Below are 17,558 nucleotides of genomic sequence, written 5' to 3'. Positions count from 1 at the left end.
CTTAACCATTCATGAAGAACCTTAGTAGATTATCATCCTTACAATGACTTTCAATCAGAAAATAATTCGTGATTGTATCAACAGCACTACCAGTTCTCCTCATTTACTTACTCTGGCAAAGCCTTCGAAGTCCTACCAGCCTAACAAGAACCTGTGTCAGGTTGTTCATCACAGCAGTTTCAGTAGTTGTATCTATCATTCTTGCTGGTTTTGCAAGGGAAAGCTTCAGCAATTTTATCATTTTTTTAAGTTTATGAATGTGTTTACTGTTGTATGGTGTATGCAATTTTATCCCACCTGCTAATGAACGTACCTTGTTCTATTAGGATGCCCTTAAAAACTTCTGGCATTTGACCCGAAATATCCCTGTTCCTCGTCTTTAGGTTATGGAAGGACGGGTTTAAATTATATGTCATACCACAGAGAACAAAATTAAACGGGTCCCAACTTTGAAAATTTGGAACAGGCAAATCACCAACATAATTGTTACAAGCATGATTTTGAAACTTGAATTGGATTGGTCGGTTTAAGCGAGAGCAGAGCCCAGTTCAACCGCCACGCTAATGTCAGCTTAAAATATTACAAGTAGTTGAGACTTGAATCTGATAATGAACATAGATATACGTGATCGCCAAACAAAATTTAATTTTGATTAAGTGTAATTTAAATTATATATTTAATAATTAAATTGATAAGAATATTTTTTAATATTAAGTGAAATGTCAAAATTTATGAGTTTACACATTGCACAAACAATCACAGGCATAAGGATGTCAAGACAAATACTGGCCACTAAGTAATTGTCCGGTTTATTGTCGACGGCCAAATTTGAAGCCACTAAAATTTCTGATTTGTCTTTTCTTTCGTTTAAAATTAAAACATCAGGCAAAATTCACAAAGAAATACAAAACCGATAGGTAAGGCTCGGCATGGTCTGAGCCACCCTGATTCAATTGGGTGTTCGACACAAAATAAAGATAATCTTAGCTTGAAATTGAATAAAGCTTATTTACTAAATCAAGTTACTAATAAATTCATATTCTTTGACGAATTTTCATCTCCGGCTTCTTTGGTGAATTTTACTTATTCAATCTAAATTTAAATAATTTGAATCGAATCTAATCATGTTTGACTGAGAGTAGGAAATTGTGGTTAATAGTAATTACATAGTAATGTAAATGAGATCTCCTACCAAAATTGAATTATTTAATTATCCTTATGGCAATTTAATTCCTACTAGGACTTGGATTCAAGAGTGCATTCTACCCTTCCTTATATGCCAAGGAATTTTAATTCATATAAGATATTGAATACATATTAACCCCGACTTCCTGAAAAAAATTTGCCATTACCTTCCATACATACAAGGACTCAAATTACTTCTATCAGCATATATATATTATTTGCCTATTGTCAATTCTTTGCATCACTCAGAAGTATTGAATATCGTCCATATTTAACAATGGAAGACGCTGATCATTCAAACTCTGTCTCCCTGGAGAAGTTGACGCCACTCTGTCCAAAGGGAACTCCAACTTTGCCAACATATCCTGGAAACTTAAAGATGCGACAGGTCAAGGCTAAGAAAGCCTTCAATGAAGATGGAGATAGAATTTCTTCGGAAGAAGTTGTTCTAGTTCTTGGAGAAGATGATGGAGACCGTGAAGTTCGAATGCGTCAGAAGGTACGTAGTCTCATGGGGCCGGCTTTTTTGCGCCATATATATTTTTGATAGATTCTGCCATGCATGCAGTATACGTAGGGTGGATTTGGATTTGATCCAAGTGAAAAGGCCAAGCTACTAGTCGGTTTGAGCTCGGAGTGAAGGCATAATGCCTAGTTTGAGTTCGTCCTTGAACTCATTCCAGTTGGTGTACAGTGTTACTTATGGGTTATAGATAGTGTGTATGTTATTGTTGGAGAGGTAGACTGTATCACCAACAGGAATAAATCCCAATTGTTTCAAACTTCTTATTTTTGGAATAGAACGTTTATGGAATCTCTATAAATAGGATTAAAACTTATTCCAGAATATTTACATGAAATTCCTTCTTTTTACTCTTAAGCAAGTCCTCGAAAGCTTTTAGTTAATCCATGATTTATGTTTAAGTTTTCGTTTCCTTCTTATGTGTTTCGAGAAGTATATGATCAATTCCAATTCTTTCTATGTCTACGTTTTTTTCCTATTGAGATGTATAGATCCATTGATGTATGTGTTTATATAGACCTTGTTCATGGATTAACGAAAATGTGCAAAAGCTTTATTTGCCTTTGCCATTCTTTTGAGTCACTTCCTTTTCACGTACGGCATGAGCACTTCCTTTGCTAGCATCCACTAATTCGGAACTTAATTTGAAAACCATATTTCAACCCAAACATTTTCAGGCTAAATAACCAAAAAAGGACAAGTAATTTTCCTTGTATGGATCCCATTTAAATGGGAATTTGATGAGTCGATCCGCTTACACATCTTACTTTCACTTTTATATCTATAGTTACTCCACGTATTGCTTGACGTAAAACAGATCATTGATGGACAGACAAACTGTTTTCTAACTGAGTTGCAACTTCATCTATAAGACGTAATGCTTTAGGGTTTTTCTTGTGAATAAGAATTCTGATGTAGCATTGACTCTGTGTGAACTAAAATGAATTCGAGTGTTCTTTCTTTTATCGTTGAGTGTGATTTTTTGTTTTGTTGAATTTTTTCATTATCTAGTTTGTTCAAGAATGTGATAAGCAGCGTTCAATAACAAAATAGTCATATAAAAAAAAATTATACCACTTGTTGTATCAAAAGGAATAGTAGTCGTGGAGCCTAAGAAGAATTCAAATGTTAGATTTTTAAGATGAAAATTCCGTTAACAATAAATTTCTGTACTGAATTGTAAGGATGTTTTGTTTTCGTTATTGCTTGCACTGAATTGTACCTCATAAATCTCTGTACTGTCAAACGAAATTTTGACTAACATTGGAGACTGAAAGAGAGGCCAATTTATATTTGGAAAGAAGATAAAGAATATTCTGTACTGGAAACCACCATGCATACATAGAAATCCAGCCATTGCAAAAATCATAACAATAAATTTTGTTGCAATTCATTTGATTTTCATAACAACCTACCTTGTATTATTCTTTTTTTCTGAAGATAAGAAAGGACCAATCTTTGAAGGTTCAGAAGAAGAAGAAGAAGAAGATGACGATCTCTGATGATCCACCAACCCTTATGCCATTGAAGGATTTGATTGAATTACAGCCATGGAAGACTCCATCTCCACCGTTCTCCAAAAGTCACAGCATGTACAGAAAGCAGTCCGGAGACAGGCTTTTGAGGAGAGGTACAACAGGGACTTCAAATGGAAGGGAAGTAGGAGAAGAAGACCACCTGGATTTTGAGATCCCATATGAAGGAATTTTCGAGTTTATTGACAAGTATGTTGTTAAGAAAATCAGAAAGCTTATTGACAGATTTCTTGGAGAAGTTTTAGGCCTGGCAAAATATGATGCTTTGCCTTGATTTGTCTGAGATCCTTGTCTAGTTTTTTTTGTTTTGACTCTTGAGAGAGATTAAAAATAATAATAATAATACATATCATTCTAGTCGAATTCCTTATTACGAGAAAATTGTGCAACATTATTTGGACTAACTAAGAGAGGGAACTTAGTTTCCGATGGACAAAAACTTTAACTTAGAATAAATATATAATATTATATTTTAAATTAGTTTAGAAATTAAATTAAGGTTGATTGAAAATAAACAGTATTCATATAAACACAAAACCAATCTGAATTGAATGAAATGAAATTACATTGTAGGAGAAACCAATAAGATATTCTTATTATTTTCAAGGCCCCGTCAAAAACCTTGTGCTGCCCTGCCCACAATATTTGGCAACTTAAATCAGGCACAGAGAGGATGACGAAATTGCCTGCCAACCGACTTGACTGACCGAATTTCTTGTACTCACTGCATTAGGGGTAAATTAGTCAATTCATTTCCACCAAACTTCATATTCTTTGTTTTTTCTTCAAAATTGCATATATGCTGGTTTATTGGTTCAGGGATCTCTGGTATAAATTCTCAGCTCTACCTTTACAGAGTAAAAGACTTAACTGATTTCTGGAAGTCTGTAGAATTGTAGTATTCGACGATTGGAGTCTGAGTTCGTAAATAGCTGTATTAGGGTTTTGAGGAGTTTCATTAATGGCGAAAGTGAGGCATTCTCGGTTGCAAGCCAAGAAATTGTCAACGCTGACGCTGGTTTTGTCAATGCTATTCATGCTAACAGTTGTTCTTTTGATGCTTTTGGCTATGGGGATTTTTTCTCTTCCTATAGGCGACGATGATTCTCCGCCAAATGATCTCAGCTTCTACAGGCGCCTGACCATTGAAAAGTATGCGTCGATTCTCTTTATTCACTTTTTATATTCCTTCTCCCTTGTATTTCAATGGCGGGATATTGATTGCAGACGTAATAAGACGGAGGAGATTAGAGAGCAATGGACTGAAGTCATTTCTTGGGAGCCTAGAGCTTTTGTCTATCATAATTTCTTGGTCAGTTTCGTTTTTTTCTTTTTTCTGTTAATGCTTGTTGTTCTGTTTATCAATTTTTATTTTTTTTTAAATTTTATGTTGTACTTTTGAAAGATTATTGATCTCTGTACCAATTTGATTTAACATATGACTTGTGAAAAATCTGGATTTTTACCATAAGGGGGTGGTTGGATTGTGTTAATTTCTTTTTAAGTTCATATATTGAAGTTTGGATTCCGATATAAGCCTTTATGTTTGTAGAAAAATTGACTTTCCCCATACAAATTTGTGCAGTCCAAGGCGGAATGTGACTACCTAATAAATCTTGCTAAACCTCATATGGCAAAATCAACTGTTGTTGATAGCAAAACTGGTCGGAGTAAAGATAGCAGGTTTGCTTTCGTTGCTGATTTAATAAAGCAAAAAAACGAGGGTTTACAGTATTTTTCTTCCCCCCCCCAAAAAAAAAAAAAACTCAAGTAAGGAACTTGGTATCTTGTCTGCAGGGTGCGTACAAGCTCTGGTATGTTTCTGAGGAGAGGACAGGATAGAGTTATTCAGAACATTGAAAAGCGGATTGCAGACTTCACTTTCATTCCTGCTGGTAAGAGCCTATATATTTATCTAAATTCGGCTACATAAGATTGAAGATGCTCTTGCAAATTATATTAAATTTTCTTTTGTTTTATTACTAAACAATAGTGTTTTGTTCACTTGGCTTACTCCATTTTCCATATTGCATTCTTCTGCCTTTTAGATTAATGCATAAAGTGTTTTGTTATTTTTTTCCCTAGCATTATCTTTGAGTTTATGATTTTTCTTTGATCAATGTTTCTGAACCAAATAATACCTGTAAAACTCTGTTTGGCTATCACCATTTGGTTTTTCAATTCATGAAATTCCTGTTTGTTTAAGCAAACTTTACATTCTACAGAGCATGGAGAAGGACTTCAAGTCCTCCACTATGAAGTTGGACAGAAATATGATGCTCATTATGATTACTTTCTTGATGAGTTCAACATTAAGAATGGAGGGCAACGGATAGCCACTCTTCTTATGTATTTGTAAGAGTTAATTGTCTTTGCCAACATCCCTGGATCTGTTCATATTGTACCATAATTATTTATATAGTTACATCTTGTACCAAAAGCTGATGTTTACCTTTCTATTTTTTTTCTACTGCTGTTGCAGGTCAGATGTTGAAGAAGGGGGTGAGACCGTGTTTCCTGCTGCCAAAGCAAATTTCAGCTCTGTGCCATGGTGGAATGAGTTGTCTGAATGTGGTAGACAGGGTCTCTCTATAAAACCAAAAATGGGTGATGCGTTGCTATTTTGGAGCATGAGACCTGATGCCACGTTAGATCCTTCAAGTTTGCATGGTTAGAAATTCTGCATTTTCTCTATTTTTGTGTAGCTTTCGCCACAAAAAAAAAGAAAAGTGTTTGCCTCTATTGTCTCCTTCTAGCATGAAACACTTACACTTGCAATTTATATTACATTTTTTAGCAATTGATTTTCATTCACCAACACAATGTTATGGCTGAGTTAAAATCATTTCTTGGCTGATTGTTAGGTGGTTGCCCTGTAATTAGAGGGAACAAATGGTCATCTACAAAGTGGATGCATCTCCATGAGTACAAAGTCTGAACTATTAACTATAAAGGTAATTCTCATTGCCAAAACAAGTAAAGTTTATGTAAGGTTGCTGCTTTTCAAATTATATGGTGTTCTAGGATGCTTGTGAATATGTTGTTGCAATACATTCCCGTTAAAATTGTTGGCTCAATTTTGTTTCCAAAAACATGCTGAATAACACATACATTTACGGATGTGCATGCTGCTTTTACTGAACAAGTTCTTACTATAGGCTAAAACAGTATCTTCTTGACTACAGCCCATCAAAGTGGAATTATAGGAACAAAAACTTACATTTCTAAAAAGCATGGTTAGTGGCTACTGAAATAGTGAGTGTGTTGATTTATATGGGTAGTTAGCAATACTTGCTTGGAAAATACAGAACCTATAGGCTTTGTGACACTCATTGTAATAATATGTCATTTTGAGGCTATATGGAATCGCTGTTGCTCTCATTGCTTCTGTTTGCTCACGATTACTGTGAAAAATCTGAGAATTTAACCAGTGCTTTCCATATCTTTTTCCCTCACAAACAAACTAATGTTATTATGTTTGTGACCTATATTTACGCATGAATAAGCAAACAACTGTTGTAGTTGTTGCCTTACAAATGAGATCTCTTCTATTTTGGTTACTCAATTTTCTATTCATTCCTGATTGCATTTTGCCACTGTACAATGCAAACCTGTTGCATGTTGCCAAATTACTTGGATTTTTTTTTTTTTTTACTTACATTGATAAGATTTCTTCAACTATGTCTTCCCAGCAGGACTTAAAGACATCTGTCTCTGGAGTTCTTTGCTTTTAGTTTGTGTGGTTAATGGAAGGAACATTCAGGTGTACGCCTCCACGCTTCCTTTTTCTTATTCATTACAACTGAGGTGACATTATTTCTGTATATGACGGTTTCCCTCATCTTTACTCCGGCCAATTAGGTTAAAAGAATCCCCATCCTTCATCTAGGAAAATGAAATGTGATTCAGAGGATGTGCTCTTCTACTTATAAAACTATTGGAAAATAGGAATTAGGTTGTTAGTGATCTGTTGACAGATTAGTGTGAACAAACAAATTAGCTTTTGAACCACATGATTTATTCTTGGGAATGTGCAGATACCTTCATGTTTATTGATCTTGTTACATGCTACTTTGGAGTGAGTTAATTGGAGTTCGATTTTTTTGGGATCCAAGCTCCCTGAACTCTCAACTACTAAATTTGTGAATGTGATGAACTCTAAAAAAATTGTAACAAAGTTATCAGGGCAATGCCCACCTTCTTAATAAGAAAGTCATGTTGATCAGTAAATAGAAAAAATGATATTGAAGCATTGCGCTTTCTTTTCTGACATGAAATCAAAGTCATCTTTGTTTGCGAATATGTAAATCCATGAATGGTGCTTTAAATTCTGGGACAATATGGGCACAAGCTTGCTTCCATTTAAGAGAATCAAAGCACGACTATGATCATCTGCAGCACTGGTGACAAGCTTTTGTTCAGGAGTATCTAGAAATGATCAAGCTAGAAGTGTACTTCAGACCCAAACATGCTGTGTCAGCCACTTCCGTAGGTCAATGCAGTGTCTTGGGTTCTTACACCATGTGCTTTCTTTCTAATTTCCAATTTGTAGGCTGCACATCAGGATATTGTTAGCAAAAACCAAGTTCTAAGAATCATTTTCTCCAATCATTAATCACAACATTAAATGGAAAATGAATAGCCATAGAGTTCACCATGGAACACTCTTTTAACTTTGCTATCAGTATACAAGTTTCACCAAAAGCCCATCACTGGGCAAGATTCGATTTAAAAACTCAACCCAACATGGGCTTGGGTTAATGTGTAAAATGTTAAGTTTAGGGCTTATTTTAATTGAATCACGGAAACAACGAAAATCCTTCTCAACTAGGGCTAAATTTGATCCGAACTGTTCAAGTTCAGATCAAATAAGCCAAATAAGAATCAAGCATTGGAATAGTTTTCATATAACAAGCCAAATTTGAGACAATCCAAAAATTCGAGTTTAAGCATTTCGATTTAAGACATGTAAACAATTTCTGAACATGTATAATAAATTGGATGGCCAATACCTTTTCGGTGCCAATTTCCCGCAGTTGATTCAAAACCTCAGCAAAATCAGGAGGTGGTGGGCGTGAAAAGTGTATATTGTCCAGTGTGTGTGGATGTGTGAACCTACGAATTCAAAGCAATAATCTTAAGGCAAACCACATAATTAAATGTGAAGTAAATGATAGAGATAGCATTATTATGTACCCCAGAGCAAAAGCATGGAGACAAGGCCTCTCTAATCCAGACACCAACTTCAAGAGTTCACCATGACAGCTAGGTGAAGTTCTGGGCCGAAGCAGTGACATGGCCATGTTCTTGGTCCCTCCATACACTTCATCGCCCAATAGAGGAATTCCCATGTACTTTGCATGTGCACGGATCTACTATAGAAATTGCAAATGAGGAATTGAGAGCATAAACTATAAAGTCAAAAGCTTTTAATATTTGGGATTTAAAGCAGAGTAATATAAATGACAACAGGCAAAAACTAGATGTCTTCTCAACGTTAAATAGAATGCAAAGACTTTGTGGTGCTACTTCTTTAATCAGTTCACTTAACCTGAAGTGCATAGAAGACTAAGGTGATCATTTCTAGATTCTTTTCTACCCTTTTCACCTCTACTTTTTAATAATGAGCATAAGTAGACAAAAGCTGTTTTTGACAAGCAGATGGCTCCAATGGTTATTATATTTCTTTTAAGCTTAACATTACTTCTTTGCGGTTTACACAAACTACACTAGGCAAAGTATATGTTGGTGAAAAATCTGACAAAAGTAACAACCTATTATCAATACAATTAATATTTTCGTCATTATTGGGAAAAAATTGGCTAAAAATTTATATACCATGCAGTACCTGATGAGTGCGTCCAGTTTCTAATCTCCACTCCACCAGTGCACAAGCACCACCAGCAAGAGTTTCAATTACCTTGTACCTGATAAAGGTTCATCCAACATCATCAAAAACTGTGAAATGTTTTCTTTTGTGAAGTGTAATCTCTCAGAGAATTATCCATATTCTATTGGATGACATAGAATTAGTTCCTGCTAAAATGGGTTCGAATAAAACATAACTGCCCTCAGAATAGACTTTTATTCAAGTTACAGTGTCCTCATTTCCTGTGTCATTTCCTTTACTTATTAAGCAAAAATTATTAAATCAACCACAACTGCATTTTACAAAATTTGTATTCCTGCCTCAATCTCAATTCCAATTAGTTTACATATTTTATGGTAAACTTCAAAATCAAATGGGTATCTTTACCAACCAAACTATTTGGTTAACTAGCAAAGAGAACATAATAAAGTCTGGCAATCAGTACAACTACTTAGTAATAAAATGATTACGATGGCGAAGGAGCATAATTCACCTACTAGCAGCATGACGAGCCTGTCCATGTTTGATTGGTCCAGGTATAGCAGTCATGCGAATCCGGTTGTTTGAATCACGACCAATTGGAACCTCAACGCGTCCAGAAGATGGGGAAGGCACTCCACAAGTAAGACTGATGTACACTCTCTGGATACTGTGCAGCTTGAACTGTTCCGCTAGATGGGCATGAGAATGTTCATCCTGCCATTGACATGTAATTAGTTAAGATGATCAACGAAAGTGAATACCAAGCTAACCAGAAATTCAACCATTGGTGGCAACCTTAAATAGATTACCAACTGCTAAAGCTTAGAGAAATTATCAGAAGTGGGTAAAATTCACCTTTGCAACAACAATCAACCCACTGGTGCCTTTGTCCAACCTGTGCACAATCCCAGGTCGAACAGATGATGCTGCACTTATGCTCAAAGCTAACTCTTCATCATCAGAAATATCCTCAGCATCTGATAGACCTTCCTGGTTTTCAAATGCAACAGTAGGAAGACTGCAATGATGAAGAATGCCATTGACAAGGGTGCCAGTGGCATTGCCTGGTGCTGGATGAACAACCTGGTAATGAAAAAACAAGCATTTGCAGCATCAGTAAATAGTCAAAACACCAATTATAACTCTCAAACCTAAATAGTCAATAATAGGAAATATTATTAAGCTTCTTTTTTTTTTTTGGAGAAGTTAAGAATTAAATAAAACAAAAATATAGTACAAAGATATGAAGGGCAAACCCCACGAAATGTTATAAAAGACTCAAAACTAAAGATAGAAACTAGTGCGCTGGCTCCAAAAATTTAACTAGGCAATTTCCAAATAGCACAAAATTGGGGTGTGATCTCAAACCTCTGTTCTAATTCCACAACCTTAGACTGAACTACATTGCAAATATCAGTGACAATGTCCCATCGGGAACTACGGTGCTGATGGAACACCCAGTTATTCTGCTCCTAAAAAAGAGAGTAATTTTTGCTTTACAACAATTTCAATTTCCTTTAAAAAAAATCATTTCCTGTTCAATGACAAAATAATTTCAGTACACACAAATAGTTACCATGTGAGAAGGCTTGTTAACAACTAGTACATGATCGTCTTCATAAACTATATCCAAAGGTATATCTTCAGGTACAGCCCTTAAAGGTTCCAATTCCGAAATCGTGCAATTCACCTTATCCCCATCTTTCACACTATGCGACGCCTGCCCAGTCAACAATAACGCAATTCACCTGAATATTACAATTTCAACATTGACACCTCACTTGGACTATCAAAATACAATAACAACAAACTTACCTTGTTAACAACTCGTCCGTTAACACTGACGCGGCCAGAGCGAATACTTGATTGAACGCGAGCTCTGCTGATTCCAACAATGCGAGATGAAATCCACGAGTCGAGTCTGAGTTTGCCTGCTTCTTTTAAATCGACTGTTTCTTCCAATTGGGCGCCGCCGAAGTTGGTAACAGGTTCTTGGTTTTTGTTGCTGCTGGAACTAGAACAACAGCGAGCTGTCAGGACTTTACAAACCCTAGAAGGGTTTATTATAGGAGAGGATTTAAGGGCTCTTGTAGAGGGAGCTGGGAAATAAGATAATGAGTGCAGAGAGCAGAGCATGTTGTGGTTCCGTTCTCTGATTTTTTTGTATGGTCACTGCTTGGTTTATATAATCACAATACGTCTGTGTTAATCCCAACTATTTTGTTGTGGAATTATTATCTTATATTTTAAATAATAAATAGAAAATTATGTATATACAAACTGAAAATACAAGTGTTGGCAGTCTTAGTTGTAGGATGAGTGGCATTGTCTATTTTTGATATCACTTAACCCACAAGAACATTAAATCGTTAAAACATGTTTTAACTATTAGATTGGATTGATTGAAATTAAACAATTAATCAAATCAAAAGCTAGTTCAATGAAGTCTTTTCTTTACACACAAAGAGTGATTTAACTATTAATTAATCTTTTAACCGAATTAACACCTATCTTTTAGTAGGCTCGAAGATATTTAAAATTAACTTGGCTTGAGATTTTTCTTCAACATTACAGTTCACCAGCTCAAATTGACCTTTGTTCGCACTCAACTCAGCTAGACCCCACACTTACTTTGTATGCAAAATTTCTTCTGTTATGTCTACCAGAAATTCTAGTCTCGTTCGTTGAATCCCAATTCGTGTAACCAAGACAGAACAGACATACAGAAATAAACTTATCTAGTGCGCACCTTTTCAACCTGATTAAGAGACTTGATTTTGATGCGCAATGATTGGAAGGACGATCTGCATGTATGGTAAATTTCAAAGGCAGGGTACTGAAACCCCTGTTTGGTTTAAAATTTTCAATTATGATTGCCAGAATGGTTTCCAAATTACAACTGGGCAAAGGCAAAATAATGAAACTTATACTTCTTACAAAAAGGTTCAGGAACCTCAGACCAATAAATTCCCATGGCTGTGATAAATAGAAGAACAAATAAAATGTATTGTAATACGGAACAGAGAGCCAGGGCACTGAATCATACTGCTTTGCCAAAGTCATGCAGCCCAGGCAAGAAATTGAGGTAAAACATTGACCAAGAATTCATGCTCACTGACTTTAAGTCGTAAATGGACTGAAACAGTGAAAGAAAGACACTTTTTCATCTCAGTTTGCTGTGTCGCGACTGTAATAATTATCCAGTGTCTTGGCTGGTATACGGTGGAGAAGCTCACGAGGAAAGATCCGGAGCAGTGTCCAAGCCAAATCAAGTGACTGAAAGATGTTGCGGGTGTCATAGGCCCCTTGGGTCACAAATTTCCTCTCAAATTTGTCCAAGAATTCCAAATAAAGCTGAAGATCCACAATGAAAAACTTATTCTGTTAATAAGGTACAGTGAGGTCTAAATATATAAACATTACACATACTACTAAGAAAATCATAGGCACAACAGATACAGAGAAACAGAGATAGAGAGAGACCAGATCCTCAGAAGAAAGTGCTTCTTCTCCAACCACGGCTTTCATAGCTTGGACATCTTTTCCAATAGCATAATTTGCATACAGCTAGGAATTGGGAAAAAAAAAAAAGGAAACCAAACAGGAAATAATTAAAAGGCCTTAAAGCTGGAACTAAGGAAACATACAGCTGAAAATCACTTCAGACTACTAACTATACCTGGTTGGACACATCAGCGTGATCTCGACGAGTCATACCCTCACCAATAGCACTCTGAACAATATCATTAACAAAATGGCCATCATGAACTCCCTAAAGTTCAATTAATAAAGCCGGCGCAATTGGAGAGAGGAAGAACTACCAGTTACAACAGTCTTACCTTCATGAGCCGAGAAAGTGATGGAAGCACGTTGATAGGTGGATATATCTGTTCAAAAAAAAATTCAATAAGTAGATTGTCATTTCCACATACCTTTGCTAGAGACACAGCTGGTATTCCTATTAAATGTGTCTTTTCAAAGGTTAATTACTCCATTCAGCAAAGCTCAATCCAACTAATGACATAAGAGCTGAGTATCTATAATTTTGAAAATAATTAATCTAACAATGTTGCATTCTCTGGTTATCAAATGGTAGCATTTAAGAATATGAAGATTGTGCACATGGTTAACACAAAAGAAACATTATCCACATTATAGACAGTAGCTCAACCATGACAGACTAATCTGAATAATTCATTCGCACAGGCAGATGCAACCAAAAAAAAAAAAAAAACAGTAATCATAATAACAGCAATAGAAACCCTATAGACAATATCATCACATCTACTTCTGGACAAACATTGGTTTGAGAATTGGTTTCCAACTGACCTGTCGATTGTGGAGTTGCCTATCAATGTAAATCTGCCCCTCGGTAATATAACCAGTAAGATCTGGGGTAGGATGTGTGATATCTGGTAGACAAACAGAACAATAAAAAATGATATCTACAACTATAACAAGAAGAAATAATGTGCTAAGAATATCTTGGCATGCTGTTAAGGTATGTAGACAACTATACCATCATTAGGCATTGTTAAAATAGGAATTTGAGTAATGGAGCCTTTTCGTCCTTCAATTCGTCCAGCACGTTCATAAATTGTTGCCAAATCAGTATACATATATCCAGGGTACCCACGCCTTCCCGGTACTTCTTCTCGGGCAGCAGATACCTGCAGTTACCAAAGACAGCTGTAAATCACATTGCTAAAATATCTGCAGAATGCATCAGTACCTTGATCAATTTCAAAATTCAATTTGCAAGAAAAGTCATTTTATAAAGCAAAACACATATGAAGCCCGCCAATAAGTAAGTTCAAAATTCGTTACCTCTCGAAGCGCATCAGCATAAGAACTCATATCTGTCAATATAACTAAAACATGTTTTCCACATTCATAAGCCAAATATTCTGCAGTTGTGAGGGCAATACGAGGAGTGATAATTCGTTCAATGGTGGGGTCATTTGCCTACACAAAACACAAGTCAGAAAGCAGGTTGCATCAGGGTGAGACCACATCAATACTGTTAAAAAACATAAAGCAAAGACCCTTCACCAAAATTTAGAAGAAAAGGTCATCAAAGAGAACAAACCTCACCAAATAAGTATTAAAGACATTCACTGAAATTACCAGGTTTAAGAAAAGAGTCACTCTCTCCATTGATCCATTCTCCTCAAAATCACGCTTAAAAAATTGGGCTGTCTCCATGTTTACACCCATTGCAGCAAATACAATGGCGAAGTTGTCCTCTTCCCCATCCTGTAGATTAAGTCAGAATAACAAAGGACAATCACATGCTAAATTCAGCAACTAAAGCAGAAAAAGATAATAACAGCAATATTCTGGCAATGAACATCTTCAGTTCCAGATATAAAGAGTAGAAGAAAGCATGTCAAGTATAGCTATGAATACACATTTGATCTGATATCCAAGAAATAATGCTCTTGCTACATGGATATATTAACTTACATGATATAATACCAACCTTATAAACATTTTCCAATAAGTGTCCCTTTAAAAAAATTTTTTAAGTCATTACTTAGTCACAAATTTAAACAGGGAATTCAGAAATTCTGCATGGTTACCAGTTTAGAATTCATAAAATGAAAATTCAATTCATCAGTTCCTACTTCTGTTTGCACAAAAGAAAACACGCTCAACTACCAAGCATGTTGCTAAATGTTTCTTTAAAGTAGAAGACATGAGGCAGACACTAAATACCATGATGTGATCACCAGACTTTTCCAACCGCTTTACAAGACCAGCCTGACGACAGATCTGAGCAGCTATTTCATTATGGGGAAGGCCAGCAGCAGAAAAAAGAGGAATCTTCTGTCCACGAGCAATGGAGTTCATCACATCAATAGTAGAAATCCCCGTTTGTATCATCTCCTCAGGATAGGTTCTCTCACTAGGGTTTATGGAGCTTCCTGTAAAGACAAGCAACAATTCAGTTATAACTTTATGGTCATTGCATAAGCTTGGTGGCTTTTATTCATAATTCAAAAATTTCAGTGATCTCCATCATCACCAGATATATCAAGGTAAGCCTCAGGCAAAATCGGTGGGCCATTATCAATGGGCTTTCCAGAGCCATTAAATATTCGCCCAAGCATATCCAATGACACAGGTGTTTTCAGCACCTGCATAATAAACATTTTAAACAACTCAAGGGTCTTAAAAATGATTGAATATCCAAATCTAAAAATAGAAAAAGCTTGCCTAAGAAAAGACATCAAAAGTATCAGTCATGTCTATGTTTTTATCAGTTCATGCACATATCTGAAGGCTTGAAAGTACAAATGAAATGGTTTTTAGTTTTAAATGTTCTTTAGTAGTGGTCAACAATATAGCTTAACAATTGGAGAACCAAAAGGTCCCTATAACATTAACAAAATATGTTTGGGAAGTAAAGAAAATACCTCCCCAGTAAACTGAACGGTTGTGAATTTGTTGTCAATTCCTGATGTTCCTTCAAAAACCTGAAAAAAGAAGTGAAATATACAGAGGAAAAATGTAAAATTGAGGAAAATATGAACTCCTAATCATCTTAAATTTTACAATTAACTTCTTTGACTTTGTTTAGTGAAAATTGAAAAAACAAAAACAAAAGCTCATTACACACACACACAAAAGCTTTTAGGAAGAGACTGAGACAAATTGATTCTTCATATATATCTTCATACACAATTGCACACTTCAAAGCATTAGATAACCTACATCGGATGAAAAATAAAACCAAAGGTGTTACATATAAAAAAACAGCCCCACTACTATATTGCCTATAAAAGTTATGATGATATACTGAAACACATTTTATGCCAACAACTACTTTACCAAAGAGAAGAAACTATAAAATCAGCATCACATTAGACCACAAAGATCATCTACCACTCCATGTTAAAGGAATAGTCATCCAAAGTGAAGAAACTTAATTTTTGATATGCTAACTTGTCTACTTTAAGTAGTGGTTGAATAAGTCCATATCATTTGCATAAAAAACTGTTTTAAAGTATAGCACTTATAGACACAGACACAGACACAGGCAAAGCAAAGACAGAAGAAATATTAAACCTGCACAACTGCTTTCTCCCCATCAACTTCCAAGACCTGTCCTCGTCTCATTGTTCCATCTCCCAGACGGATGTTGACAATCTCCTGATACTTTGGACCCTGAAACAATTTGGATAGTGACTTTAACTTCTAAGGAAAATTATCTTTTATAGACAAAACAGGTAAATCTACCTTGACTTTATCAAGAATGACCAGTGGCCCTGCAACACCAGAAACAGTTCTATACTCTGAAAACAGAAATCACCCAATAAACGTTAAGAACCATGTGCAAAATCATCAACTACACTATAAATGACACAAGAGAACATCATCAGAAGATTTAATAAACCAATATGAGACAACCAATCCTATCATGAGGAAGCGAAAATTCCTTGCCCTTTTAAGTTACAAGATGTGCATCTAAAATCTTGAGCCACGAAACAAGTACAGTGTACCTCAATCAAAATAACATTCACTTAAGATTAAAAAGGCGAAAACAACTCCAAGATCCTCACTGTTTCCGCCATTATCACAAATCAAAGGCCAAAATTCATGAAAATAACAATAGAAGAACAGCATAACCCTCTTCGGAAACTTAACTTTTGCTGTTTTACAGAGCACGCTAAAACAAAACCCGAAATTGCTGACATTTACACCATTTAGTTAAATATAGCACTCACCCATGCCGATCTCGAGAGTTCCCTCCTCCATGTCAACAAAGTTTGTAGCCGCTCCCATCTCCAAATCCAATCTGATATCACTTAACAATCAAAACAAGTATGTACAAATCAACAAGCACAGCACTAAACTGATGGACAGTATTTCAGAAGCTAGATTTATAAAAAAAAAACTTTTAACAAATCGACATACACTAAAAATCTTTAAGAAAATAAGTAACTGAGTGATGATCGAGACCTTAACGCAATGGCAGAGATTTCAATTCTGATTGGAACAGATGGTTTTCCTTTGCATACAGAAACCAGGTTTTTATTTTTCAAGATTTTGAGGAGTTATTAAGAACTAAAGGACAAATCATTTATGAGGTTAAGGCAGAAATAGTTGCGACCTTTCAGGGGACGTACCAGTGTATACATGGCACGTTAGTAATATAGATTTTATTTGTAATATTTATATATATAGAAAGATATAAATAAATATAAGAAAGTATATTTTATTTTTTATTTAAAATTATTTATACAAATAATAAATATTTATATTTATAATGTAATATCCCGACTATATTTATATGCACCTATAAAACATATGATTCTTCAAATTATCAAAAAATAATAATAATAAAATAAAAGAGTTTAACTCTAGACTAATTTATGTGGTTTAATTCTTTCTTTAATGTCACATATGACTCCACTCATACACTCTCACTCTTGGAATAATATTCTACATTTGATCTCGT

General features: G+C 35.3%; 3 protein-coding genes across 7 annotated transcripts; 1 reads left to right on the top strand and 2 right to left on the bottom strand.

Annotated features, from left to right (window-relative positions):
- Positions 1-4,047: 4,047 nt before the first annotated feature.
- Positions 4,048-7,352, top strand: LOC123229754 (probable prolyl 4-hydroxylase 3). Of its 2 annotated transcripts, none has more exons than XM_044655686.1 (8): positions 4,048-4,395; positions 4,471-4,555; positions 4,829-4,926; positions 5,041-5,138; positions 5,469-5,598; positions 5,726-5,913; positions 6,108-6,197; positions 6,939-7,352. In XM_044655686.1, the coding sequence occupies exons 1-7, from the start codon at positions 4,205-4,207 to the stop codon at positions 6,179-6,181; spliced, it is 864 nt and encodes a 287-aa protein (XP_044511621.1). In that variant the 5' UTR covers positions 4,048-4,204; the 3' UTR covers positions 6,182-6,197; positions 6,939-7,352. The 2 variants fall into 2 exon arrangements, with proteins under 2 accessions (XP_044511621.1, XP_044511622.1); XM_044655687.1 differs by having other exon boundaries at positions 6,936-7,352.
- Positions 7,353-7,410: 58 nt separating this feature from the next.
- LOC123229753 (RNA pseudouridine synthase 2, chloroplastic) lies at positions 7,411-11,300 on the bottom strand. Of its 2 annotated transcripts, XM_044655685.1 has the most exons (8): positions 10,910-11,295; positions 10,671-10,814; positions 9,950-10,177; positions 9,606-9,808; positions 9,092-9,170; positions 8,440-8,615; positions 8,256-8,358; positions 7,411-7,796 (listed from the first exon to the last, which is right to left on the bottom strand). In XM_044655685.1, exons 1-8 carry the CDS (start codon positions 11,228-11,230, stop codon positions 7,758-7,760), a joined length of 1,293 nt encoding a protein of 430 aa, XP_044511620.1. In that variant the 5' UTR covers positions 11,231-11,295; the 3' UTR covers positions 7,411-7,757. The 2 variants fall into 2 exon arrangements, 1 of the variants encoding a protein (XP_044511620.1); XR_006504932.1 differs by lacking the exon at positions 7,411-7,796 and having other exon boundaries at positions 8,440-8,618; positions 9,082-9,170; positions 10,910-11,300.
- Positions 11,301-11,942: 642 nt separating this feature from the next.
- LOC123230126 (V-type proton ATPase subunit B 2) lies at positions 11,943-17,228 on the bottom strand. Of its 3 annotated transcripts, none has more exons than XM_044656254.1 (15): positions 17,060-17,228; positions 16,825-16,895; positions 16,337-16,392; positions 16,166-16,264; positions 15,514-15,573; positions 15,123-15,234; positions 14,813-15,021; positions 14,222-14,350; positions 13,922-14,059; positions 13,614-13,764; positions 13,424-13,506; positions 12,934-12,981; positions 12,774-12,827; positions 12,578-12,661; positions 11,943-12,448 (listed from the first exon to the last, which is right to left on the bottom strand). In XM_044656254.1, the coding sequence occupies exons 2-15, from the start codon at positions 16,880-16,882 to the stop codon at positions 12,263-12,265; spliced, it is 1,467 nt and encodes a 488-aa protein (XP_044512189.1). In that variant the 5' UTR covers positions 16,883-16,895; positions 17,060-17,228; the 3' UTR covers positions 11,943-12,262. The 3 variants fall into 3 exon arrangements, with proteins under 3 accessions (XP_044512189.1, XP_044512190.1, XP_044512188.1); XM_044656255.1 differs by having other exon boundaries at positions 16,825-16,904; positions 17,015-17,225; XM_044656253.1 differs by having other exon boundaries at positions 16,825-16,904; positions 17,060-17,225.
- Between the last annotated feature and the right edge of the window lie 330 nt (positions 17,229-17,558).

This window comes from Mangifera indica, chromosome 11 (genome assembly GCF_011075055.1).
Source record: "Mangifera indica cultivar Alphonso chromosome 11, CATAS_Mindica_2.1, whole genome shotgun sequence".
NCBI classification, from domain to species: domain Eukaryota; kingdom Viridiplantae; phylum Streptophyta; class Magnoliopsida; order Sapindales; family Anacardiaceae; genus Mangifera; species Mangifera indica.
Note: the sequence above shows the minus strand (reverse complement) of the source record. Positions and strands in the feature narration are given on the sequence as shown.